The following is a 27134-nucleotide window of genomic DNA, read 5'->3' as shown; positions in this document are numbered from 1 at the left end:
TCATTTTACTAAGCGCTTGGGAAAGCGCTCCCTTCAGAGGGCTCTCCCCATCCCGGCTTGAGCCTTTTCCACCTTGGCAACTCCCTCGCTGAGTCTGAGACCGAGCCCAGAGGACACCCCTCCCCTAGAGACCCTGGCTGGACCACTGCCACCCTCCCTTAGAGGAGTCACTTTTGCTCGAGTACAGGATCTTTAAAGCACTGAGTGAGATCCTAGGCTGGATACGCTCAAACTTTAAAAAGGGGAACTGGCTTTCTACATTCCTTCGTCTCCTGCTGATCTATTACCCCACATCCATCTGTCTTCTAACCTCTCTTGAAGTCAAGCAGGAACCAACGGTAGCAGAAGTAGAAGTGAGTGTAGTCTCCATTCTGGTGCATCAATTCAAACAGTTCAGAGTCCAGGATCTGAAGTGGAGAGAAGATGAGAGAGAAAAGATGTGAGAGAGAGAGAGAGTGTGTGTGTATGTGTTAAGTGCAAATTGCTACTCTGCTTTTGGGGGGATATATAGAATAGAGCTTAGCTAGTCAGGAGCTACTAGGGTATGGGACAACATGTCCCATCATGCAGTTTAGCCTAGGCCACGGAACCATAAAGTCCACGCTTTCCTCCACCCTGGAGCTGGCCCAAGACAAATATGAATGACTTATTTTGGGCTTTTGGGGAACAGTCGGGGCTCACGGACTGACCTGAGTTCACCCAGGGCTCTCCAGTCTATTCCCAGTGCTTTGCCCCTCCTGGAGTGTCTCCCAGAACCCTGAGGTCCTGAGGCTCCAAGACATTTAGGCTGGAGGCTTGGGTGAAGTTCAGAGAGCTTTCCCCAGAGGCTGACTTGTCTGGCTGCTTAGGTCTCTTTTGGTCTCTCTCTATCTTTTCTTGTAGATCCAACTCCAGCACTTGGCTGCCCACCAGCCTCGGCCCTTCTCTGGGGATCTCCCCGATTCCACAGCCCCCTCTCTGCCGGGTGTCCTGAGCTTCTGGGGTCAGGGGTTCTGAAGACAGCAGGGGGAGGCTAGGGCTGAGGGCTCACCTGGATGAGTGACCGCATGTTGGCAAAGTGGGTGTCCATGGCACCCCCGTTGGGGAAGTTCTGGCTCATCCTCTTCATGAGCTGGCTGAAACAGCTGTAGGCCAGTTGGTCTGCGAGAGGAGAATGGGCATTGTGGGGCGAGGGAGGGTAAGAAGGGAGGGTCTGATCCAGGGAGAAGGGGTGGGGAGGAAACTGTGGGGAGCCCTGAGATTTCTCTCCCAAGAAACCTCCCTCCTGACAGGGCGGCTCACTTCAAACAGCACGAAGCAGAAGTCTGGAGAGGGGCTGCCCTGGGGGTGTCTGTCTGCTCCACCTCCTGGCAGGTTGAGCAGTTCCTCCCCACCCACCGTAGGGCCACCCACTGGGGCCGCCCTGAGCCCAAATCCCAGCACCTTAATGGTGAGGAAGGGGCACCTGGAACCCCTTCCCTTCAGCAACGCCTCTCTCCCGGCCTCACCATTGTCCAGGATGACCATGAGTGGTGCCAGGAGGTCACACATGCCCTGCACATAGCCCACGTCCAGGTGCTCCCACACATAGCTGCAAGGCAAGAGGGAAGGCTGGTCTGGTGCAGAAGGACCAACTCCCCCACTCCGTAGCGAAAGTAATGGACGAAGCCCCTGAGAGTGGCGGGGGGAAGTGGGGGTAACAAGGTGATGGTGGCAGTGGTGGTGCTGGCTTCTATTTCCTTATTCAAACCCTTCTGAATAAGTCAGTCAATAATCAGGGCTAACCTTGGGTCCAGACCCGTAGCATGGGCATCCGACGCGGGGCGAGACCCAGAGCCATTGGACGAGAGCCCCCATGGGGCTGTATGGGTTTGGTGGCTGTCAGGCACCGGCGTGGGGGAACGATGACATGCAGTTGCGAGAACAGGTGCAAGGCTCAATGCTCCCCAAAAGCTTATGCCCCGCCCCGAGCCCAGGGCACCTGCACATGATGTTTCGTAGCTTCTCCAGGTTGGCGGTGGTGAAGTACCAGTAGTTGCGGTCACAGCGCTGCACGTCCTTGTCTATCCGGTGCAGGTTTAAGGCCACGGTGTCCAGTAACTCTATCTGGGGGGTGGCGGGAGGGCAACGTCCAGCCGTTGGGAGGAGGTTCTCCTTGGGGGGCCTGCCCAGGTCTTCCCCCATAGCTGCCCCCTTCCACCTGCGTTTCCCTATGGAAGGCCTTTCTGCTGGCGGGGACTCTCAGGCCCACGGAAGGGGTGAGCTAACTTGTGGCCACCCCAAGGGGGAAGAGGTATCATCTTCGAGGCCACCGGGGCCAGGGGTTGGTGGCCACTGTCCAGCTGCATCAGCTGGGGGGAAGGGAGGGAGGGAGGAGCCCTGAACTCCCCGCCTAATACAGCCCCAAGTCCTGCCCTCCCACCACTCATGCCCCACCCTCCTAAATAATTATGGTACTTGTTAAGCACTCACTATGTGCCAAGCACTGCTCTAAGCGCTGAGGTAGGTACAAGTTAGGTTGGACAAAGCCCCTGTCCCACATGGGACTCACACTTTTAATCCCCATTTTACAGATGAGGTGATTGAGGCCTGGGGAAGTGAAGTGATTTGCACAAGGTCACATAGCAGACATAGGGCAGAGCAAGGATTAGAACCCAGGCCCGTGCTCTAACCACGGGCAATGCAATGCTGCTTCTACGTGCTTGCCACACTCCTGCGCCATAAGCCCCATCCTCCCAGCCAAGTTCCACTCCCGCCTCACATGCCACGCCACCACCCTCATTCCACAGGTTCAGCCACGTACAGTGTAGGCCGCGGCGCAGACGGCAGCCAGCTCCTCCCCAGTCGTCAGCGGCTGCAGCGGGGGCTGTTCCCCCTCCTCTTTTTTCTCTGGGGGGCTTCCTTGGGGGTCGTGGGCTGGGGCCAGGGCCGGCAGGGGCCCCTCCCCATCCCCGGCACCTTCATCCTCATCCTCCTCGAAGCCCCCGCTCTGGCCGTCGTCGATGCTGGACTGGACGCCCGAAGTCACGGAGTAGTTGCGCGACGACGGCAGCCCCGAGTCAGGTGAGTCGAACTCCACCGATGGCTGTGGCTCTATTCCAGGGGGGGCGGGGGCAGCGGCGGACACCGGCGTCCCTCCACCCAGCACCGTGCCTGGGGCCGACTCCTCGGAGCCCCTCGGCCCCGGCTGCTCCATCTCATCCACAGAGATGAACACCTGGACGAGGGAATCGCTTGAGCTCGATCACTGGGATGGCCGGGCCCCGAGATGGGGAGAGAGGGCCAAACTTGGCCCAACAGGCGACCACTTGCCTCCCAGGGCCCAAAGTTTCTCCGACCCCTACCAGGATCCCTCTCCCGTGGGCCAGGCCTCTGTCCGGGACTTTCCAGCTGCCTATTTTACCTGCTGGCAGTCAGGCAAGTTAGTATCTTCCCTCGGCCCTGACCCTGCCTTTCTCCTGACTCTGGCTGCCCTTTGCTGGAAGCTGTGAGGGCTCCCAGGGAGCTGGGCCGCTCGTGCAATTTGCCCAAGTGACTCCCACTCCAAGATCAGCTCAGCTAATAGAACCCCAGCAGCTCACTAATAAAGGAGGGAGAGACGTCTGCCCCATCACTCTCCCCTGAGGGCTGCCCATATTATGAGTGAGGGGACACAGCTGAATCTGGGGTGGGGCCGCTGGCTTTGGGTCTATTATCATCATCAGAATAATAATGATGGCATTTGTTAAGGGCTTACTAGGTGCCAAGCACTGTCCTAAGCATTAGGGTGGATACAAGCAAATGGAGTTGGACACAGTCCCTGTCCCCTGTGGGGCTCAAAGTCTCAATCCCCATTTTACAGATGAGGTAACTGAGGCTCAGAGAAATGAAGTGACTTGCTCAAGGTCACACAGCAGACAAACGGTGGAGCCGGGATTAGAACCCATGACCTTCTGATTCCCAGGCCTGTGCTCTATCTACTACACCAGGCATTCCCACAGGTGGATGGGACTTGGGGATGGCAGCTTGGTTTAGAAGAGCAGATGGGTCTGAAAGACCTGACTTTTGGGGTTTTCCCAGCCAGCTCAGTAATAATAATGATGATGATGATAATAGAATTTTACTAAGCACTTATATGTGCCGAAGCACTGTGTTAAGTACAAAGGTAGATACAAAATAATCAGATTGGTCACAGTCCCGATCCCCCATGAAGTTCACTGACTAAGGAAGGAGAACCGGCATTTTGTCCCCATTTTACAGATGGCCAAAGGGAGGAACAGAAAGGTTAAGTGACTCGCCCAAGGTCACACAACAGGGAATCCATAGAGCTGGGATTAGAACCCAGGTCTCCTAGACTCCCAGTTCCACACCCTGAGGCACCTTGCCTTCTAAGCCCTCCTTGGATGCCTCCAGATCCTGCCAGAGGCCCGGGATGAGTAAAGCTGAGCCAGCCTTAAAGTTGTGGGTGGCAGGGGGCTCACTGTGGCTGGAAATCCGTGAGCCACCCCCATCATGGACCCTTTGGAGGAGGCCTGGAGCCCAAGTCCAGAAAAAGGGGTTGGACTCCGTTCTGAGTCGTAAATATTTTCTCTGAAAGGATGTCTCTTGCCCCCAGTCGTTCCCTGCCCCTGAGGCCCTCGGTCTCCCTCCGCTGGTACTTAAGGAAGCACTTTCTGCCTGTGAGGAAGATCATACCCCAAGCTAGGTGACCCCGGCTCCGGACACCTCTGGCTCCTGGTGCTCCTACCTCTTCCCCCAGCCCCTCTCAGCCTGCAGGCTGGCCTCCCTCCACCCCCCACTCCCACTGCGGGGGCTCACGTCATTGCTGATGGTAGAGTCGCGGTGGATGAGGCGCTGCACGTGGCTGTCAATGCTGCTGCCTGAGGAGAACTTGGTGAAGGGGGCCGCCGGGTGGGCCTCCCGCTCCCTCTGCCGCACCACCACCTCGCAGGCCTTCCACTCGGCCAGCACCCGCTCGTACCGCCCGGCCACGGCCTCGTCCACCTGTGCCCGGGGACGCCCACCTGTGAGCCCGGGCACGGGAAGACCCTCACCCCAGGAAACAGGCTGGCTCCATATAAACCAGCTGGTCACCTGTGAGCAGCCCCCACTCCAGGCTCCTATCCCCTGGCCCCCAGCCCCTGCCCCCAGAACTGCCCCCACTCCCTCGGGGCCTTCTCCCAGGCCTCCGTCCTCTTCCCACCCTCCTCACCTGGTCCATCTCCTTCTTGCTCATGCCAAACTTGTAGTGGCCAAGGAGGAAGGGCCACACATCCTTGCGGAGCTCATGCTCCACGCCTCCGTAGTAGACCCGCCGCAGAAGCTCCAACTCCTTGTAGTTCTGAGGGTCCGGGCAGGGTGGGGCAGGGGAGAGAGGGGCGGGAGATGGGAAAGGGTGAGGTGGGCCCAAGGGAGGAGAGTCAGGGGGAACGCACCTCGCCTCCTCCCCCCCAACCCCTCGTGTCCCGAACGTGGGACTACTGCCTTTCTCCCTCCCCAGCCAACCCCGAGGAAGGCTGAGGACCTCGGCTGATCCTACCCGCTGAAGAGAGGCCACATCCGACCGCATCCACCCGCTCCTCCCTGGACACCGGCCCGGACTCCCCACGGCTCCACTACCTTCTTGTCCTTCTGGTACTTGCTCCACACATCCTTGGTGAGTCCCCCCGTGGCCCCCGGGGGCCGGTCGGGGGGGATGATGGAATGGTGAACCAGGGCCGACAGGTGGGTGCGCACTGTGGACAGGTGGCGGCAGTAGGCCAGCCCTGGAGTTGGGAGGGAGGTCTGAGGTCAGGCCTGGAGAGCTGGATCCCTCCTCCTCCCTCCCGGGTCCCACACCCCAGCCACACTCACATCCATAAAAGGCCCGGGACACGATCTGCCTTTTCATGCTCTCGCACAGCAACCGCAGTGGCGTCCTGCAAAGAGACCCAGGGCTCAGTGGGGTGGGAGGGGTGGTCGGAGACGGGGGGCATGGTACTGAGTCAGCAAGGTAGCCAGGGAAACCAGCTCAGGGTGCCAACACGTGAGGGAGGCCCCAAGGCCTGTAGAGGGAGGGCGGCAGTGTCGATGAGTCCGGGCCTGGGAAAAATCGGGCCGTGGGTCAACAGGAACTGTGGTCACAGAGGATCTCTGCTCCTCTGTCCAGTCCTGCCCCCTGGAAACTAGTTGCTCCCGGGCTTGAGCTACATCGCACATACGCAAATGCACCCCAACCCTGGTGAGGGTGCCCCCTCCCAGCCTGCAGAGGTCCAATGGAGAAGGGGCGGGGGCTGCCCGCTGCCCCTTACCTGTCATGGGCGCAGCTGCAGTACGTGGGCGGGTCATAGGGTGAGCTGCTGCTGGAGCAGGACAGGCAGGAGGAGCCTTGGCTACAGGGAGGCTCCAGTTGCCATCCCAGCAGGCTCGGCCCGAAGCCTTGCATCTCGATCATATCGCCGGCATCTGGGATGGGGAAGCGGACACCGCTGTTAGGGGCCCGGACCCCGTGCCGTCTCCCCCACCTTTGGCTGCCCAGAGCTGCAGCTCGTGCTCGCTCGCCAGTGGAAACTAAATCGAGCTTGTGCCCCTCTGCTGACCGCCATCCGCTCGGGGGCCTCTGACTGCCACCTCTGCCAGAGCCAACCAGGGGCCTGCCCAGTGATGGGGCTGGGGAGGGTGGAGGCGGTGGGGGAAAAGGGGAAGAAAAGATCCACTGCTATGTAAAGTCATTTGCATGAATTATGCAGCCACTTGTACTCTTCCCTGGCATTAAATCTTAACACAATGCTTCTGCCCTCTTAGAAGAGGCAGAAGGTGCCAGTCCATCTCTACATCTGGCCATCCTGCCTCGCCTCCTTCTCCTCTGCGAACTTGCCTCCCCTGAAACCAGCATCACTGAGGGGTGCTGGCACTGCTGCCAGGCTAGGGGCTGGAAACAGTGAGCCGAACAGCCGTGGCTTCTCTGGGTCTTCCCCAACCCACCATAGCCTGACGCTGGTCTGATATAGGGTGATCTGGTCTGGGGCTGCTCCTGTGGGCGGCAGACCCCAGAGGTCCAAAGGGAACTGGGGACAAGGATCGTTGTCTTCCCTTCCCCTAAGGGTTTGAGGCCCTGGCTGGTTGGACCCAGATACTGGGTCAGGTTGTTTTGGGGGCACAGAGGGATGGATCCTGGGTGTCAGGCTGAGCTGGGGCTATCGCAGAACCCCGGCAAGAGGTCTGAACCTCCTGGAGTTTCTTTCCTTTCGACCCTCAGCAGGGTGGCTGCTGTCTGCGGGCTGAGGATGAGGAAGTGGGGTTGGCTAAACAACAGTGACGGAGCAGCGAGCAGGCCCAGGCGGGGAGCCTGACTAACCCAACTGGAAGGCCAGAGCCGGCCGAGCCCTTCCCTGGAAGGCCAGAGCTGGACGAGCCCTTCCTCCGCTGCTTCTCAGCCACCGCCGGCCCCAAGGGTGTCTCCTGTCTCTGGAGGGCTGGCCCACCTGCCCACCCACCCTCCCTTTCGACGTCTGCTTTTCTCTCTGCTTACTTACCCCTGTTAGGCCCTGAGTCAAAAGTCCACAAAGGGAATACCCTATCAATCTGACCCAGCAGTTCCTCAGCCCTCAGCTGAGAAGAGTTCAGAGATTTTCCAGACACGCAAAAGGTCCAGACGGGCCCAGACCCAGAGTCCTCCCAGGGCCTCGGAATTGCCGCCTCTGCCTCTGGGGGTGGAACCGCCCAGCACATGGCAGATGGTTGTGTGAGAAACTGTGGAGTGAATATGTTGAGGCAGATGGTTGTGTGCACTGGGGGAAACACCCCCAAGTGACTTGGCAGTGACTTGGCACCGGAGGTGGTCCACTCAGAGCTAGATAGTGGTGTTATCAAGGTGGCGTCCTTCACCGTGGCTAAAGAGAAAGCCCCTGGGCCTCTGCAGACAGTGGGTGCCTGGCAGGGATATCGGGAGCCCAGAAATGACTTGTTGGCTTACTGAAGGCCTGACCCTGCTGAGGTTTGGACCTGGACACCGACTGGTGGTTTGACATGGGAGTCGGAGGGCCTCGGTGTCTTGGGGTTCCTCCCACCCTGGCAGGTGTCCCCCGCCTTTCCCATCCCCCAGCCCAGGGCCCTGACGTCTTCCCGGGGCCCGGTTCCCAGCCACGGGCATCTGGCATCCCCGGGATTAGCTGGTCCTTCAGCTCCGCCGAGAGGCAAATTAAGGGAACAGACTGTGAGGTCGAGCTGCTGCTCTGAGGAAAGAGGGGGTGGGGTGCGGGTTGGGTTTTGGGGGGCGGGGGGGCAGGGCACAAGCCAAGCCCAAGCCCCGGGGGTGTTGAGGTGGGGGAAGAATGGCTCTCCAAACACAAGTGTCCAGAGGTAGGCAGGGGCAGGGAGGGGAGCAGAGAAAGAAGCTGGGGCAGGGAGCGAGACAGCCCAGGGGGAGTGGCAGGGTCCCAGCACATGCACCCTGAGGCAGGAAGGAGAGAGGCAGGAGGCTCTGGTCCTCCTGGCCCTCCAGGAGTAAGTGTCGTGCTCAGGCCGCAGAAGCACAAGCCAGTGGGTCGGGCGGAAGCAGGACAGGGAGAGTGAGCGGGCGGGCAAGGGAAGGTGGAAGGGGGGTCGGGGGAAGGAGATAGGCGCCAATGCCAGCAAATCAAAAAGAACACGCTCCCATCCAGGCAGTCGGCCCCACCCAACCAAAGTCTCGGGGGCGGGGGAATGCTCTTCACCTTAATTCTCCGGGGGGAGCTGAACGAGGCAGCATTTAGCGCCGCGTCTCATTGGTTCGGATAAACCCGCTGCACAGCTCAAAGATCTCGGTTTGGTGTGGGGGAGGGTCGCTGGGGGAGTGCTGGAGGAGCTTGGCTGGGTTTACTTTGCAGTTCTCTGGCAAAGATGAGGAAAGTTTCAGGGGCGGCTGAACCCCACAGCCCCATGGACTCCGGATGAAAGGTGCTCGGCCTGACCCAGAATTAGAGTGAACAGCATAGCCCTACTTTGAAGAAGGTGGGGCGGGGGGCACCGAGGGCCAGGGGGAGTGGGGTGGGACACCTGCCACTTTGGCCACATCACATGCACAAGTCAAGCATGTTGCAGAACTGAAAAGCAATGGCTAGCAAACCGGACTCAACAGTGTTGTCATTACGGGGGCGGGGGTGGGGTGGGGTGCCGCTATGGGACTGGGGACCTTCCCTCTCATCTTCTTCCCACTTCTGATCCCACTGAACCCAAGCAGGCTTCTCCTCTGCTCCTCTTTGGTCTTCCAGCCCCAGGGGGCTATGGGAGCGGGAAGGGGCGAGGGAGGTGGGGATAGCCTTTGCCCTTGATGACTCTGGTCCCCCCCATCCCATCCCCCAGAGATTCTGGCACCGAGGGGATGCTCCTGCCTGGGGTTGGTGAAGACCGGGGTCCTCATCCCCTCTAGCCCAGCAGAGAACTAACTCCTGGTCTGATTCCCAGCCCTCGGGCAGAGATCTCCGCCCCAAGATTTGTTGTAATCGCCCATCCCTACCTGGAGGTCGCCCCCAGTCCCCATACAGGCAGTCTACCCACATCTCAGTGGCCTCCTTCTCACAGCAGCCCTCCTGGGTTGTTGGTCTGCACTAGCTCCCTCTTTGCCCTCCAACTCCCAGGCCCCGGGAACTCCCTGGGGAAGCTGTTAGGGTCTCTCCGCCCTAATCACCTCCTGGAAAAGGAGTAAGCGTAGGTGGCGAAGCAGGCTCTTCCCTTCCCTCATGGTTAGGAGGAAAAAGGAGGCACTGATTCCTGTCTGCCTCATTCCTCAGGGTAGAGATGGAGTGGGGTCTTGGGGGGGGGAGGGGGGCTCCTGTCGTTACCGGGCTACTTTACAGGGACACAGTTTCCTTAAGAATGTGAATCAAGGCATCACTGGGTCAAACCCATTCGTCCAACCAGGCCAGTTATCCACCTGAGACAGGGGCAATGGGATGCTTGAAGGAACCACTCAATGGTCGTCCTTCTGGAAGTGGGTAGTACAGTGCTCTGCACTAGAAAGAGCTCAATTAAATACCACTGATTGATTGGTTAATGATTGATTGGTCTTTAGGGGTCTGCCCTCTGGCTTCCTTGACTTTCCCCTTCCATATCCCTAGCTTTCCCTCTAGTAGCCCCTTATGGACTTCTCGTCCCTGCAATGATCCAAACTCCGCTGAGCCACCTGCTGATATTTTCCACCTGCACTACTTCCTATGCCAACAAATTCTATAGGCAGAGGGCTTCCACTGGGGGAGGGGCCATCACTGGTGGCCATTAGCACCCCTGCACCTCCCTTCCTGGATGACTCCCCACCCGGGGTCCCCCTGGCTGACTCTTTCTCTACCTCACCATTGCATCAAGTGCTTAGTACAGTGCTCTGCACACAGTAAGCGCTCAATAAATACGACTGAATGAATGATGAATCCCAGCCTCTTCAGGGCTACTGCCTTCCGACATGCGCAGCTGAGACCCATCGTGTCCGCTGACCCCTCTTTTCTTCCTTGCCCTAGGGAGCTTGGCTGTAGCCCTCTGCTGCACCCCAAAATGCCAACACTGTTGTACGAGTCCCTGCGGTGCGTGGCGGGCGGGTGGGCCCCGGGGCGGCGGGAGGGGAGCGGGATAAAAACCTTTCATCGGATTGGGAGCTGTGAGGTTCCGGGAGCAGATCATTGAGAGCATTGCGTGCAGTTTATCCTCCTCTTCCTCGTCATCGTCCACCGAGGCCGCGCGGCTGGCCGCTAAGTGGTGGTAGTTAATAGTGACTGCTCAAAAAGAATAGTGAGAGAGGCATATGAGAGGGGCATCCCTCGGGAGCCCGGGGCCCCTCCGCTGCCCGGACAGGGGGACCCATTTCCCCATGCCTTTGGGAGGACCTGTCCCTCTAGGGGCTCGGTCCCCGTCAGATTGATTTGGGGGTGAAGGGGAGAGGGGCAGGGACTGAGTTTCTCTCCCTTTCAGTTGTGAAGAGCCAGACTGCAGATTGTGGGCCCACGACGGGGTGGGGATGGTGCCAGGCAAGACAGTTCTGCTGTCCACAGCAAAGGGGGTTGCCCAGCCAATGTTTCTGGGATGTGGAAGCAACGTCTGGTGAGGCAGTCACCCACAGAGTTGTTTTTACAGCTGATTCTCAATTATCCAGGATCACGAGGGACAAGGAGGATGATTGAAATCCACAGAGAATGCCCAAACCTCGCAGCCGTTGATAGTTCTACCTCCATACCCCACCTTCGTTCGAGGCACTACCGAGAAACGCAGAGGTCTGCTGCGGACTTTTGTTGTCAGCGAGCAGTGAGATCCCCAGGTGGGGAAGGATGAGAAGCCAAGGGCTGGGATCAGCCACAGGTTGGCTCTTGAATAATTGACATTTAGGTGTAATGGGTTTCCGGTCACAAGAGACCGTGGACCGGTACACTTCTTATCCTTGTCTGTCAAGCTGGGCCGGGGTGGGCGGGGAGGAGGGGGTTCAACCTAGGAAACGACCCTGTGGGTGGCAGCGGCGGCAGCAAGAGTAGCAGTAGTGGTGGCGGCAGCGGCAGCGGCATTTCTGAGCGACCTCCTGGCCTTCGTGCCAAAATGTCCCCACGACCCCTTTCCTCCTCCCAGCTGAGGCCTCTCACGGCCTGGCTCTTCCCACAGGTCAGATGAGGCCCCGCTGGCTCTCAAGGTCACCTGGGTGTCCGGCAGCTATGGCAGCTCTGCCGGAAGACTCGCTGTCGTCCACCACTAACTTCCTCCTTCTGGTCAGGGGAAGGAGGGAATGGAGGAGGGAGAGAAGGAAGGGAGGGAAGCGTAGTGGTAGGTGCTCAGCCCCAGCGTGTCCCAGCTCCTGAGATCGTGACGCAGCGTGGCTCAGTGGCAAGAGCACAGGTTTGGGAGCCAGAGGTCGTGGGTTCTAATCCTGACTCCGCCACTTAGCTGTGTGACTTTGGGCAAGTCACTTAACTTCTCTGTGCCTCAGTTACCTCATCTGGAAAATGGGTATTAAGGCTGTGAGCCCCAAGTGGGACAACCTGATTGCCTTCTATCTGTCCCAGCGCTTAGAACAGTGCTTGGCACATAGTAAGTGCTTAACAAATACCATCATTATTCTATCATTATTATTATTATTATTATTATTATTATTATTATTATTATCATTATCATTATTGTCAGCAACACTGAGCCCTGCCCAGTTTATAGAGGCTGGGAAATAAGCACGAGACCTTCTCTCCAAGACTTTAAAGAAGTCTGGCAGACCTAATGAAAAGCGGACCTATAAATCCAGAGTCTCCTCTTCCTCGCCTTTGCTGGCTTTCATGGGACTCTGGGCCTGGAAGGGAATCCTTGCTCCCACGAGGCAGATACGCTTTTGCTCGGCTCCTAAGCCTCCGGGGAGAAGTAGGCCCCAGGCAGGTTGAGTGGGGAGGGGACAAGCCAGCGTGGACGGGGCTGACGTCCCCTTTGCGGGACAAGCAGAAGGTCTGTGGCTGACGAATTTTGGACCACGACTTGCCCGGCAGGTTTTCGTCCCCAGGCCCCTACCTCACAGTTCCTGCTGAGCCGGGGGTGCGGGGAAGGCTCTGGGAGTCCCAGAAGTCCCCTGCTCCCCTCTTCATTGGCCTCTTCTCCTCCCCACTCCTGTCCAGCAGGTGTTGGGTGGTCGGGGTGGGGTGGGGGGTGCAGTGGCACTTACTGTGTTCATGTCTATGGCCAGGGTAGATGATCCGGAACACGTAGTCTGTGGCCCGTCCCTCGTCCATCATCTCCTCCAGATCCACCGAACGCATGGTGCTGTTCCGCTTCCGCAGTTTCGGGAACACTTTCCCCTGGGGGTAGGATGCGTGGAGATGATGGTTTGGGTCCGTGCCCAGCAGTTCACTCCTGCCCCCCTCCCCAAGGCACCACCTGCTAGAGTACTCTACCAATGCTACTGTGTAGTACTCTCCCAAGCACTTAGTACAGAGCTGTAAGTGCTCAATAAATACATGACTGATTGATCGATTGATTAGTGGTGGGCTGAGCTCCAGGAGGAGAGAGACCAGGATTTCCTGTGGGACAGGAAGGGAGCTGGTGGTCCTGCAAGAGGACCAGTGCTCGAGTGCGGGGCCTTCTGCCACCCCTCCCGCTCCTCACAATCCGGACACTCCGTACCTTTCCCTGCTGGGACCAGAGCGGAGGCTCCAGCTGCCCCCGGGGCAAGAGTCCATTCTCCAGGCAAGACAAGAAGGACAGGAGGTGGCCGCCCTGAGGGAAGTGCAGGGGAGGCCTCTGGATACCATCCTGGCTCACCAGCACCAATGTACCACCACTCTCTGTGGGCATAGGAGGGGAGTGAAGGGGACTGAGGCTGAGGAGACCTCCCGTGAGTGGCCCCAGTCCCCTGGAACCCAGGGCCTCTGAGTCCCCAGGCCAGGGTTGGGATTGAGGGTTATCCAGGGACCGCCAGGCCATGCAGGTGGCCCAGGGCCTGGGAACAATCCGATTCCAGGATATAACACCTTTGAATCAACCGAGGAAAATCCACCCCCCAGCCCCCAACCCTGTATTGCTCTCAGCCTCCAGGGGTCACGTGACCATGGTCAAGGCAGAGAGGGACGAGGGTCCGGATCCGAGGTTCGATAGACTTGAGCATCAACCTCACCTCCGCCTCTTTCCCTCCCCTCACCACACCCCAGCCTTGCTTCCCCCGGCCCCCTTCCCTCATCTCCCCCTCCCACATCTCCCCAGCCCTGCCCAGTCGCTGTGCCCGTGGGAGGGGCGGGGAGGGACTTACGTTGCTGGTGGCAGTGTATGCAGACAATCTGGCTGAAGGGCACAATCAGGGCATAGTCCCAGTACACGCTAGAGGGAAGACACCGCAACTGATGGCCACTTCTCATGGGGTCCCTCCCTCTCCGCTTGCCCCAACCTGGCGCCAGACTTGAGGTCGTCAGGTGAAAATCTCTGGGGCTTCCTGGAAGAGTTGCCCTGATGGGCTTCCAGGCCCCAGCCATCTGAAGGTTGGCCCTCGAGGGGTGGGGGTGGGGCCCTACCTTTTCTCCAGTTCTGAGTCTCCCAGGGTCCCATTCATGAGTTGGTTGGGGGTCCACTTCAGCGTCAAGCTCTCCGCAGACTGGTGCAGGGAGAGGTACCCGGGGATGGCCTCCATGTCCTCTTTCTGTCGGCGGGGAGCAGGCCGCACAGGTGGCAGCGGTAGGAAAGAGATAAAATGACATGGCCAGTGAGAGAGGGATGGAAGCCCAGGTGGCAGAAAGACCCAGATTGGCCCCCAGTTCACTGCAAGCTCTCTGGCCTCAAAGGTGCCTCTTGTCTGCGGAACTCGTGAAAAGGAAGAACAATTAGACCCCAAGCTGTCTCGCTTGAGCATGCCCAACCCAAGCCCCTGGACAGGAACCCCCATGGGGGCAAAGAGACCTGGAGCTAAGTGGGCACGGGCTGGCCACTTCTCCCACTGGAGGCCATGGGTGGACTTCACTCTGCTCGGGGAAGCCCGCTGTGTGCACCAATGGTCCACTGGGCATTATCCCCAAGGCGGAGACATGCCTAACCTCCCACCCCACCAGTGACCTCCTCAAAGGTGGCATTGCTAAGCCATGTGTTCCCCCTGACCCTTCCCCCGCCTGCTTGGGAAGTGTCAAACTGGCTCTTTCCCTGGCCCCCTCAGGGACAGCAGAGTCCCAGCCTGGCCCCTGGACCGAGGGCAGCAGAGGGTGGAGATGGCAGAAGCCCCAGCTTTGTGGGTTGGATAGCAGGGCATCTCCCAGGCTCTGGGCAGACTAACAGAACTCCCACTGCCCACCCCAAGCTCGGTCCTGGCTGCCAATCCAGCCCTCCTGGGCCCATCCCATGTCCTTCTCGCTAGACCCCGCTTCCCGTGCCAGCCAGCGCCAACCTGCCGGCTGCTCTCCTTGCCAGCTGGCAGCCAGACCAGGCCTGAGCAGTTTGCCTCTTAATTAGTCCAATCAGGGCCTCATCTCTCGGCATTCCCTGGCCTCCTGCCTGCCCAGAAAAGGAGAATGAAAACCTCCTGTCCTCGCCTCCCTACAGCCTGACCCCTCCGACTCCAATAGATTCCAGAGTCCTAACGCTTGTGGCTGTGGCGGGCGCCCAAGCCCACCCTGACCTACTCATCTCCCGTGTGGAGAAGGGAGAGGTTCTGCTCCTGGACTTCTCGGGGGGGCTTGGCTCAGGTCACTGAAACCTGGGCCCCTGGGACCCCCTGGGGCACTGCTCCCCGCCAACCCCATGTGGTGCCCTATCCTGGCTCCCTGCCTTGGGACCAGATAATAATAATAATAATAATTGTGGTATTTGTTAAGCACTTACTGTGTGCCAGGCACTGTACTAAGTGCTTTGTGTGTTGGGGGATACAAGCAAATCGGGTTGACACAGTTCCTGTGCCCTACTGAGAGCTCACCTCCTCCAGGAGGCCTTCCCAGACTGAGCCCCCTCCTTCCTCTTCCCCTTCTCCCCCTCCCCATCCTCCCGGCCTTACCTCCTTCCCCCACCCCACAGCACCTGTATATAAGTTTGTACATATTTATTACTCTATTTTACTTGTACATATTTATTCTATTCATTTTATTTCATTAATATGTTTTGTTTTGTTGTCTGTCTCCCCCTTCTAGACTGTGAGCCTGCTGTTGGGTACGGACCATCTCTATATATTGCCAACTTGGACTTCCCAAGCGCTTAGTACAGTGCTCTGCACACAGTAAGCACTCAATAAATACGATTGAATGAATGAATGAATGTGGGGCTCACAGTTTCAATCCCCATTTTACAGATGAGGTAACTGAGGCCCAGAGAAGTGAAGTGAGTTGCCCAGGGTCACACAGCAGACAAATGGTGGCGGCGGGATCGGGGTCAATCGGTGGTGGGTGGCCCGGGGACCCCAGGGCCAGGAGGAAGGGGTGGGAGCAAAGAAAGGGGAGGAGGGAGGATGGGAGGGGGAAGGGCATCCCTCACCGGCTGCACCAGAACGTTATTCTTGCCATACAGCAGGTGTGTGCGGGAATTCTGGTGCAGGGACTCCACATATTCTCGGGCCGATGCCGCAAACCGGTCCTCCGATGTGCTGCCACTCGAGTGCCGCTTCCGGATCTGGGGGAAAGTTACAGGTTGGGCCAGACCTCCGGCCCGATGGCCTCTGACAGGCTGAGCAGAGCCAGCAGCTCCGGGGGGCATAGCAGGCTGCCACTCTGGCCTCAGGGTCTCACTTTGAAACCCTCCTGCCGCTCCCCCAGGCCTTGGTTCCACCCCCCCAGGTCTCACTTCCTCTTGCTGGCCCCTGGCCCTAAATCACTCTAGGGCCTCCCGTGGAGAGGGGCTGCAGAGGTGAGGAAGGCCGGGTGGGTCATCCATGACTACCATCCAGGATGGCACTTTTGGGAAGCCCCAAGAAAGGGAATGTGGAGCTTGTAGTGGAAGCCGGTCTCTGATTGGTAGCATGTGGGTTGAAGGAGGGGGGAGTGTCTCCAGAGATTGGGAGGGGGGCCAGAGGGGCAAATGGGGAGTGCGATACGTACTCCTAGGGCTGGGCGCTTGGAGGGTGAGTCCTGGCGGCCGTGGGGGCCGCGGATCCGGTGTCTCTGGACCAGCTCATCTGCAGAGGGGTCTGTCCAGTAGTGGTCGGCCGTCTTCAGCTTGGTGTACTCCAGGGCACAAGGGCCCACTGTGGAGACAGGGACAGCTTGGTTCCTGAGGCCAGTCCCCTAGCAACCCCAGGGAAGAAACATGGGGAGGCCCAGTGGGTGTCTGGGGACTCAACTGAGAGAGAGAGAGAGAGCTAGAGCGAGAGAGAGAGAGAGAGAGAGAGAGAGTGTGTGCGTGTGTGCGCATGCGCGCATGCTCTTGCAACTCAGGGGAGGACCCCCCTGCCTTGCAAATCTCTCAGCCACCCCCTTGTGCCTTGAGTGAGCCAGGACTCACCAAGGAGCGAGGCCAGAATGGGGCCAAACACAGGGTCTGCCAGCAGAGCCTCCTTCTCGTAGTATTTGCTGCAAAGAAGACGGTAGAGTTTGTGGTGGGCTCACCCAAGTAGTGCCCCCCCCTTTGCCATGGGGTTCACTCCAGGAACCAGGAACTGGTCTTCTCTGTCTCCCAGTGGGAGGGAGAGGGCGAGAGCATAGAGGAGACTCAGCCTCCAACCACCGGCAGTGCCTCCCCTCCACCCCCCGCCACTGGGGCAGTCCCCAGGCCAGGTCCCAGATATCAGGGGAGGAGGTTGGGCTGCATAAATTGTGGAGGAAGCATAGGTGGACGGCTGCTGGCCCAGAGAAGACACGAGGGAGGAGTGGTAGACAGGGGTAGGAATCACTGAGCAGTGAGCGGAGGGATGGAAAGACTTTTGCGTAAAAGTCACACTGAAATGGCCGTGGCCCGGTTTGAAGAGGAAAATGGGGTGCTGATTTTCTTCTATAAAAATCGACCCAGTCTTCTCCCTCCCTCCGTCCCCTGGGAGGCCATAGTGAATCCTCCCGACCTGAATGAAACTCCCTCCAAAGTGCCACAGCCCCAAAATGTGGGCACCTCCTTCATGCCTCTTCTCCATCCCCCAAAGGAATGGAGTGTAGTGATCACATGACTTGATTATAATTCATTCAAATAATATCCCTGCAGAGTAGGAGACTCTCTCCACAAGAGGTTTCACCTCCTCTTTCATTCCCAGCCCCCAACCCCATCACATCCCTTGGAAGGAGAAGTCTGGAGAATGGGCCAGAAACAGCCAAATTCTCATTCCCCATCACCCCTGCAAGTCCCTGGGGTTTGACCTCAAGTGGAGGAAAAACTATCTTCCATTCCAAAAACTGGAATTAACAGAGTCTCGTAGCATCTCCCTAGACTTTATTTCTCAGCATTGGGTGTGGGGCCAAGGAGCTCCCCAGAATGCCCTTGGGGTGGTTCTAAGCGCTTTTCCAGTGCAAAGGAGCCCCTCCGCAGCTCCTTGACCACAGAACCAAAAGTCTCTAGGACTAAAGGTGCTAGTGTGGCTGGGAAGCCCCTCTGAGAAACCTGGTCTGGCCCTGACCACTACTAGCCCGATAGCCTCTTTTCACTCTTGGTCTCTGTTGGGCCGAGGGACATGAAGCAGGCTACTGCCTCCCCACCTGTTATGGGAAAGGGCTGGAAATAGCTATGATTTTTGCTTGGAGCCCCTGCAATGTCAGTTACAGAATTGCATTCTGGTGGAGCTGGGAATGTTGAGAGCTGTCTTCTCAGTGGATTCCCCTCCCACTGCCACCCCCGCTCCTGAGTTAGATTAGCTTATGGTATTTGTTAAGTGCTTACTATGGGTCAAACCTTGATCTAAGTACAGGGTAAATGCAAGTTAATCAGGTCGGACACAGTCCCCGTCCCACATGGAGCTTGTGGTCTAAGTCGTAGGGAGTAGGATCTAATCCCCATTTTACGGTTGAGGAAACTGAAGCACAGAGAAGTGAAGTGACTTGCCCGGCGTCACACAACAGGCAAGTGGCAGAGCCGGGATTAGAACCCAAGTCCTCTGATTGCCAGGCCCGGGCTTTTTCCACCAGGCCCCACTCCTTTCCTAAAGTTCCATTAAATTCTCTACCTCGCCTCTTCCTGTCTTCCCTGACATCTCCCCCTCTCCAACCAAAATGGGGTCAGAAACTCCTGCTGGTCCCTGCCTCCAGGGCAGTGGCTGAGAGGGGCTTGCGGGAAGGGACGGTCACCTGCAGTTCTCAACGATGTATTGCACGATTGTGTCCAGCACCTTCTCGATGAGCGCCGTGCGCACCCAGATATGCCGCAGGGCTTGGGGGCTGAGGGCCGGGGCTTTCCCTGCAGCAGAGCCCTGTCTCCGGAGAGCCTCCTGCCCCCCTGCTGCGGCCTTCCTGCAGGAAGAGCGGGGAGAACTGGTGTCGCAAGGAGGGCCCGGCCTCTGGGATAGGTTCCCTCAACCCAGGGATGGTTGTGGTGGGCTGTCGAATGGTGATCCGGGGGGTGCGGGATGCAGTTCTGCTGAAAGGGCTCCAAAGGGTCTCCATTCCTTCCTGGGGAAGTGCCCCTTCCCTAGCAGGGGAGAGGCTGCCAGTGGGGGTTGAGGTAGGAGGTGGCTGAGAAGGAGCAGACTCAAAGCCCAGGATTACTTGGCCAGATAGGGGGATGGGAGAGGGGCGGGAGGGAGAGGAAGAGGAGGAAATTTGGCTGGGTCCTGGGCTCACCTGCCCTCCGCCTGCTGCTGCAGCTCCTGCACCTTGCGGCAGATCTCCGCGGCCACGGTGCACGTCTTCCCTACCTTGGTGAAGAGCGCCGCCATCTTGTCGCTGCGAAGGAAGCCAGCGGCCCGGCGCCTCAGCTGGTGCAGGAGGCAGGTTTCCACCACACCTGGGGAGATTTGGGTGAGAGGTGAGGTGTGTCGGGGGGTGGTCTTGGGGGTTAGGAAGGGGACAGGGCTGAGAGCTGGGGCTGTGGGGAGCGGAGGACAGGGCCCCCAAGTCTTTTCTCTGTTATGCTTGGAGGGAAAGCCAAATCCCGGGGATTGGAATGGAGGCTTCAGCAAGGGGTCCCTCATGAGCACCTTTGCTGAGCACCTTTGGGCCCAAGCTACCCCATCACTTACCCCTGGTGACAGTAAGGGGAAACAGCCCTGGCAGCAGTCAGTCAATCGTATTTATTGAACGCTGACTAGGGAGAGTATAGACCCACTCCCTGCCCACAACAAGCTTATAGCCCAGGGGCCTGCTTACAGTTAGGCTCTCCAAAGCAGGGGTCATCAACCCTGTACACCAGTGATAATTGAATCCCCTCCAGTTCAATTCCCCACCCCCCCAAACAGTGCAAGCGTTTGCACGCGCACACACACACACACACACACACACACACACACACACACACGCACGCACGCACGCCACCCAGCAGCTTCCCAAAGCAAGGCCCAGCTTCCTCCTGGCGCCTTACTCATTCATTCATTATTTCAATTGCATTTATTGCGTGCTTAATGTGTGCAAAGCACTATGCTAAGCACTTAGTCCGTCAGGCTAGTCAGTTGGGCAGGGAGAGCCTAGTTGCCGGCGACAAGTGCCCCTGTCCCAGGGAGCCGCCCGCCTGACCCATCCTTCCAGCATAGGGGCCGATCGCGGGCGGTGCGGTTGCTAGGGAACGGGCCTTCGGAGCAGGTGCTGAAATATTGATGAGGCTGCTGAAGAAATCCATCCTGACGGTGGCGGCGCTTGCATTATTGATGAACATGGTGGCGGAGGGGGCAGAGCAATTTCCCCATTGGGGGCTTTTCTAGTTGTAGGGGAGGGGCCCAGGGTTTAATCTCTCCCACTGGATCCTGCTCATTGCAGAAAGACCCAATGGTAAGAGAAAGATGGTCCGGGCAGCGGGGGGGAAAATCCAAGTGTGTGTGTGAACCTGCTGGTGGGTGGGCATGTATATATGGGCATGATTTGTGTATGCATGCATGTGGAAGTGCATATGTGTGTGTGCACCTAAATTTAAGCATGTGTAGATGCCTCCCCTTAATCTCACTTCCATCTTGCCATAAAACCCCTCCCTGCATTGGGCTCAGGGAACAGAATCGTAACCGCTCAGTCCAGAGCAGTGCGGCCTCTACCACTGGCCACCTCCTGCAGTGACTGGAAATTGGTGGGAAGCCATCCCGAGTTAGAGGAACAGCAGGGGGCCTGGATTTGCAGGGAATGTGAGCCAGGAGATATGACTAATTTGAGGAGCTAATGAATCATTAGCCTTTCCACTTTTCTGGGCCATAGGAGTCAAGATGGGGAGGTGGGACTGGGTTCCCCGCTTGGTTCCTAGGACCTCTCCTAGCCCACCCCACTGGGCTCTCGGGACCCCAGACCATGGCTCCCGACACTCTCGCTCACCATCATCATTGCCAAAAGAGTGTACTGTGAGACCAACTGTGATCCAGCACTTTGAAAACACCCAGAACATAGGCTGAAGGAAATAAAAGACTTATCCCTACCCTCTAGAGGCTTACAATCTAACTGGGGAAAGCCAGAGGCTAAAAGGCCTGTCCACACCCTTGGAAAGGGGGGATGGGCCCCGACTTTTCAAAGAAGTTGGCATATTCTGATCAGTCTCCCGTAAGGGGATGGGGCTGAGAGCCAAGAACCTGTCCCTTCAAACTCCACTACTGCTGGTACTCATAGCTTCCATGTAATAATACTAATAACGATGGTATTTGTTAAGCTTTTACTATGTGTCAAGCACTGTTCTAAGCACTGGGATAAATACAAGGTAATCAGGTTTCCCCATACAGGGCTTACAGTCTTAATCCCCATTTTACAGATGAGGGACCTGAGGCATAGAGAAGTTAAGTGACTTGCCCAAGGTCGCAAAGCAGACAAATGGTGGATCCGGGATTAGAACCCATGACCTCTGACTTCTTCCTCTTTCCACTAAGCCATGCTGCTTGCCCATACGGCCCTGCACCCCAGGGGCAGATTCAGTCAGGCATGGCCGTCTCAGCCATGCAGGAAGAGACAGCGCCAACGCCACCCTGCTCATCTCATATGAAAAAAGGGTTCACGGCTAATTGCCTAATTAGAGTCAACACCATTACTGGTCATTAACTGTGGCGGAAGGTGCTTGGAACTGAGAACATGATGGGAAAAACAGTCTCTCCGGGAAGCCCTGCTGGGCCTGGGGCTGCCTGGGCCTAGTGGGTGGGGGCTGGGAGTTGTGCTGGGGTCAACTTGGTTCAGCCCCCAGCACAGCCGCCTCTCAAAGAGGGGCCGCGAATTTTAAACCAGAGCATCCTGACAAGCCAGGGGATGATCCAGTCCTCACTATGAAATCGGACCCCAGAGAGGTCAGCTGTATTTACTGAGCATTTACTGTGCGCAGAGTACTGCGCTAAGCGCTTGGGAGAGTACACTAGAAGAACAGAGTGGAAAGACACGTTCCCTGCCCATCATGAACTTACAGTCTTGAAGGGGAGACAGATACTACAGGTAAGCAAGAATCCTGGGATGGCAGGGCTGGTAGGGGCCGGGAGAGGTCGTTCCCTGGCTCCCGCAGGCTGGTGGAAAGCAAGGCAGGCCACCTACTCAGTGGGATTCACAAGCAATGCCCTCTAGAACTGCCCCCCACCAAGCCCCTTAGGCTCCTGGATTCCCGGGTCACCTCCCACCCCCACCCTCAGCCTTCCCTCTCCCCAGAGCTTCAGATCCACCGTTCGGCAGCTGATTTTCCCTCTAGGCCGGCCTCGGGCCTGCCGTTTGGGGAGCAGTGCCCAGCTCCCACATCTCATTACTGAGCTTAATCAGCCACTTATTATTCTTGCAGAGATAATTCTTTATGCAAAGAGGTGGGGCTCTGCCAGGGGTAGGAGAAACTGGGAGCACAGGCTCAGTTCTGGCTCAGTGGCTCTGCAGTGGACAGCTGCCGGTGGGGACGGGGAGATTGATGGGGCTTCTATGGCAACGTCACATACTGATTTCCAGGAAATCTGTGTGATTGCGCTCCTCGCCCGGGTACAGGGCTCTGCAGTCCTGTCACCCTAGGTCACCACAATAACCGGCTCAGAGAGCAACGAAGGGGCTCAGTGCCCCCTCCCCTTCCTGCCAGCTGACGGTACCCAACTCAGCCCCCTTCTCCGGCCCTTCCTGATGGGACATTGAGTGGCACGGGGCATCAAGTGGCATGGGAGTCTCCACTGTTCACCCCAACAAGAGTGCAGGCCTGCCAGGCCTGGGAGGGTTTCTGATCGCCAGAGTCAGGCTATTGCTAGGTGAGAGTTGAGTGCTCACATTCTCCCCTCTCAGCCCCCAGTGATCTGGCTGGACAAAAAACAGGGATTCTTCCACTGGGCTCCTGGGCCCGGGCTCTTGAGTGGATCCCTGAGTGCAACATGTGGCTATTCTGCCTTCCTGATGATGCCGTAGAGCCTGGCTTAGAGGCAGAGTCTGAGTCCTGAGGTAAGAACCAGTAATTGGAGTCAGGGGGGTGTCCAAGAGGGGAGAGTACAAGGACCTTCTATAATAATAATAATAATGGCATTTATTGAATGCTTACTATGTGCAAAGCACTATGCACTGGGGAGGTTACAAGGTGATCGGTTGTCCCACGGGGGACTCACAGTCTTAATCCCCATTTTACAGATGAGGTAACTGAGGCACGGAGAAGTGACTTGCCCAGAGTCACACAGCTGACAATTGGCGGAGCCGGGATTTGAACCCAAGACCTCTGACTCCAAAGCCCGGGATCCTTTCACTGAGCCACCCTGCTTCTTTATATGCTCCATATTTCTGGGGACCCAACTCAATGCCAAGATTCTCCCTCAAGGGACAGGGACCATGTCTAATTCCCACCTATGTATTCTCCCCCAGCTCTTAGTACAGTGCTCTGCACACAGTAAGCACATAATACATAGTATTACTACTACTATGAAGCAGCACGGAGTTGTGGCTCGAGCACAGGCCTGGGGGTCAGAAGGTCATGGGTTCTAATCCCGGCTCTGCTACTTGTCTGCTGTGTGACCTCGGGCAAGTCACTTCACTTCTCTGGGTCTCAGTTTCCTCATATGTCAAATGGGGATCGGGACTGTAAGCCCCGCGTGGGACAGGGACTAGGTCTAACCCGATTTGCTTGTATCCACCCCAGTGCTTAATACAGTGCCTGGCACATAGTAAGCGCTTAACAAATACCATAATTATTATTATTACTACTCCTAGATCCACTCAGGAAAATCAACCTTCACCTGATGGGCCAGGCTGTGCCTAGGCTCATTCATTCATTCATTCAATCGTATTTATTGAGTGCTTACTGTGTGCAAAGCACTGTACTAAGCACTTGGGAAGTACAAGTTGGCAACATATAGAGATGGTCCCTACTCAACAGTGGGCTCACAGTCTAGAAGGGGGAGACAGACAACAAAACAAAACGTATTAACAAAATGGGTCAGTCCTGCTGTTCTAGGTTGGAAGGATGCAGGGAATTTCATTCATTCATTCATTCATTCATTCAATCGTATTTATTGAGCGCTTACTGTGTGCAGAACACTGTACTAAGCGCTTGGGAAGTACAAGTTGGCAACATATAGAGACGGTCCCTACCCAACAACGGGCTCACAGTCTAGAGCAGGGAGACAGACAACAAAACAAAACATGTGGACAGGTGTCAAGTCATTAGAATAAATAGAAGTAAAGCTAGATGCACATAATTAACAAAATAAATAGAATAGAAAATATGTACAAGTAAAATGAATGGAGTAATAAATCTGTACAAACATATATACAGGTGCTGTGGGGAAGGGAAGGAGGTAGGGCGGGGCGATGGGGAGGGGAAGAGGAAAGAGGGGGTTCAGTGTGGGAAGGCCTCCTGGAGGAGGTGAGCTCTCAGTAGGGCTCTGAAGGGAGGAAGAGAGCTAGCTTGGCGGATGTGCGGAGGGAGGGCATTCCAGGCCAGGGGGAGGATGTGGGCCGGGGGTCGACGATGGGACGGACGAGAACGAGGCACAATGAGGAGGTTAGCGGCAGAGGAGCGGAGGGTGAGGGCTGGGCAATGAGGATGATGGACTGGGGGTGGAGGGGGAGGCGGGGTGAGAGCCTGGGGAGACGGAGTCAATCAATCAATCAATCAATCAATCAATCAATCGTATTTATTGAGCGCTTACTGTGTGCGAGCACTGTACTAACCACTTGGGAAGTACAAGTTGGCAACATATAGAGACAGTCCCTACCCAACAGTGGGCTCACAGTCTAAAAGGGGGAGACGGAGAGCAAAACCAAACATACTAACAAAATAAAATAAATAGAATAGATATGTACAAGTAAAATAAATAGAGTAATAAATACGTACAAACATATATACATATATACAGGTGCTGTGGGGAAGGGAAGGAGGTAAGATGGGGGGATGCAGAGGGGGACGAGGGGGAGAGGAAGGTAGGGGCTCAGTCTAGGATGGCCTCCTGGAGGAGGTGAGCTCTCAGTAGGGCCTTGAAGGGAGGAAGAGAGCTAGCTTGACAGATGGGCAGAGGAGTCTTGAGCCCCCTTCCCCCCTCCCAATTTCCAGTCCCCACCTCCTGGCACACGTTCACCCTTTGCCACCCGCGGCCATCTGCACTTTCCCGCTCCACTATGTGTTGCCCTGGGAGCGTAGGGCGGTAGTTGCCGTGGAGACTCCAGGTTGGCCAGCTGGTGATGAGTGCGTGGCTCTCCGTGTCAGCCCGGTAGGGACCAGGGGATGGGGCACTGTGAGCACTGTCTCCGGTCTGTGAAGTTGCCACCTTCACTGACAGAAACCAGATTCGCCTCCCTATCGGTCTCTGGCTTTGTTCAGAGGTCTCGGGAGAGGTGAGGCTGAGAAATAGGAGCCAGTGGGCAAGACCTCGATTATCCTCTCTCGCTGCTGATCCCCGGCCCTTGTCCTCCCTCTGGCCTGGAATTCCCTCCTCCTTTACATCCAACAGATCACGACTCTCCCCAACTTCAAAATAAAATTCACATCTTATTAGGCCCTCAGGGTTCAGTTCAAGGTCCCCTATTATTCTCCACCTACACCTGCTTCCTTGGCAAACTCATTCACTCCCTTGGCTTCAACTACAGTCGCTATGCAGGTGATTCCCAAATCTACGTCTCCAGGCCTGATTCCTCTCCTTCTCTGCAGCCTCTCATTTCATCCTGCCTTCAGGACATCTCTACTTGGGTTTCTTGCCTGCACATCACACTTAACGTGTCCAAACCAGAACTTTTCATCTTCTCACCCAAACCCTGTCTTCCCCCTGACTCTCCCATCACTGTAGACAGCACCACTATCTTATCTGCCTCACGAGCCTGTAACCTTGGCATTATCCTCAATTTATCTCTCATTCAACCCACATATTCAATCTGTCACCAAATCCTGTCGGTTCTGCCTTCACAACATCACTAAAATCCACCCTTTCCTCGCCACCCAAGCTGCTACTATATTAATCCTAGCACCTATCCTATCCTGCCGTGTACTACCGAATCAGCCTCCTTGCTGGCCTCCCCGCCACTTGTCTCTCCCCACTCCAGTCCATAGTTCATTCTGCTGCCCAGATCATTTTTCTAAAAATCATTCAGGCTATGTTTCCCCACTCCTCAAAAACCTCCAATGGATGCCCATCCACTTCAGTGTCAAACAGGAATTCCTTACCATTTGTTTTAAAGAACTCAGTCACTTTGCCCCCTCCTACCTCACCTCCCTGATATATAGGGAGGTGAGCGCTTAGTACAGTGCTCTGCACACAGTAAGCGCTCAATAAATACGATTGATGGTATATTACTACAACCCAGACTGCACATTGTTCCTCTAATGCCAACCTACTCATTGTACCTTGATTTCATCTAGCTCGCTGCCAACCTCTCACCCACGTCCTGCCTCTGGCCTGGAACTCCCTCCCCCTTTATATTGGACAGACCATCACTCTCCCCACCTTCAAAGTTTTATTAAACTCACACCTCCTCCAAGAGGCCTTCCTTGACTAATACCTCATTTCCCCTACTGCTTTTCCCTTCTTCATCGCCCTTGCACTTGGATATATACCCTTTTATTCACCCCCACCCCCAGCCCCACAGCATTTGTGTACATATCCGCAATTTATTTTAGTGTCTGTCTTGCCCTCGAGACTGTAAGCTTCAGGTGGGCCAGGGACTGGCTCTCATCTGATTGGTTTGTATCCACCCCAGTTCTTAGACGAGTGCCTGACACATGGTAAGTGCTTAACAAATACCACTATTATTATTATTATAATTATTAATACTCAAGCAGGAGCTGTGTAGCATCCTGGAGGAAGGGAACCACAAGGAGACATCAGGCAGAAGAAAGAAGCTGGCACTGGAGCAACTCAGAAATAAGGCGTAGTTGTGCACTCTGGGAAAACAACCACAACAGACACAACAGTTCGGTATGAAATAATAAGGAATGCTTTTTTTTATAATGATATTTATAAAGCACTGTTCTAAGCACAGAGGTAAATACAAGTCAATCAGGGTGGACACAGTCCGTGTCCCACATGGGGCTCACGGCTTGGGTAGAAGGGAGAACAGGTATTGATTGAACCCCCATTTTGCAGCTGAGGAAACCGAGGCACAGAGAAGTTCAGCAGGCAAATGGTAGAAGCTTTGGCCAGATAGAAAACCTAAAAGGCAGAGCTGAAAAAAGAACCAGGCTGCAAACACGGGCTAAAGACAGTCTACAAGGGAATAGTGTGTCGGTTGCATATCGGTATTTGAAGTTACACATACTCAGATCATGTTTCCCAGGAAGTAATGTCATCG

At 56.4% G+C, this 27134-nt stretch overlaps 1 protein-coding gene across 2 annotated transcripts in view; it reads right to left on the bottom strand.

The window, feature by feature from the left end:
* Positions 1-27134, bottom strand: part of SGSM2 (small G protein signaling modulator 2) — a 43049-nt gene that overhangs the window by 3750 nt on the left and 12165 nt on the right. The window contains exons 3-22 of one of the 2 annotated variants that reach the window (XM_038759190.1): positions 19083-19245; positions 18591-18752; positions 16828-16895; positions 16425-16570; positions 15865-15999; positions 13929-14053; positions 13670-13737; positions 13048-13208; positions 12590-12722; positions 10545-10679; positions 6249-6402; positions 5812-5876; positions 5578-5723; positions 5171-5299; positions 4777-4962; positions 2783-3196; positions 1961-2085; positions 1488-1570; positions 1031-1140; positions 311-407 (exon numbers count right to left, since the gene is read on the bottom strand). In XM_038759190.1, the coding sequence (XP_038615118.1) occupies positions 311-407; positions 1031-1140; positions 1488-1570; positions 1961-2085; positions 2783-3196; positions 4777-4962; positions 5171-5299; positions 5578-5723; positions 5812-5876; positions 6249-6402; positions 10545-10679; positions 12590-12722; positions 13048-13208; positions 13670-13737; positions 13929-14053; positions 15865-15999; positions 16425-16570; positions 16828-16895; positions 18591-18752; positions 19083-19245 (2805 nt within the window). The remainder of the gene's footprint in view (positions 1-310; positions 408-1030; positions 1141-1487; positions 1571-1960; positions 2086-2782; positions 3197-4776; positions 4963-5170; positions 5300-5577; positions 5724-5811; positions 5877-6248; positions 6403-10544; positions 10680-12589; positions 12723-13047; positions 13209-13669; positions 13738-13928; positions 14054-15864; positions 16000-16424; positions 16571-16827; positions 16896-18590; positions 18753-19082; positions 19246-27134) is intronic. The other variant, XM_038759191.1, reaches the window with a different exon arrangement.

Source organism: Tachyglossus aculeatus, chromosome 17 (genome assembly GCF_015852505.1).
Source record: "Tachyglossus aculeatus isolate mTacAcu1 chromosome 17, mTacAcu1.pri, whole genome shotgun sequence".
Classification (NCBI taxonomy): Eukaryota; Metazoa; Chordata; class Mammalia; order Monotremata; family Tachyglossidae; genus Tachyglossus; species Tachyglossus aculeatus.
The sequence above is the reverse complement of the archived record's forward strand: the minus strand, read 5'-3'. Positions and strand labels throughout refer to the sequence as shown.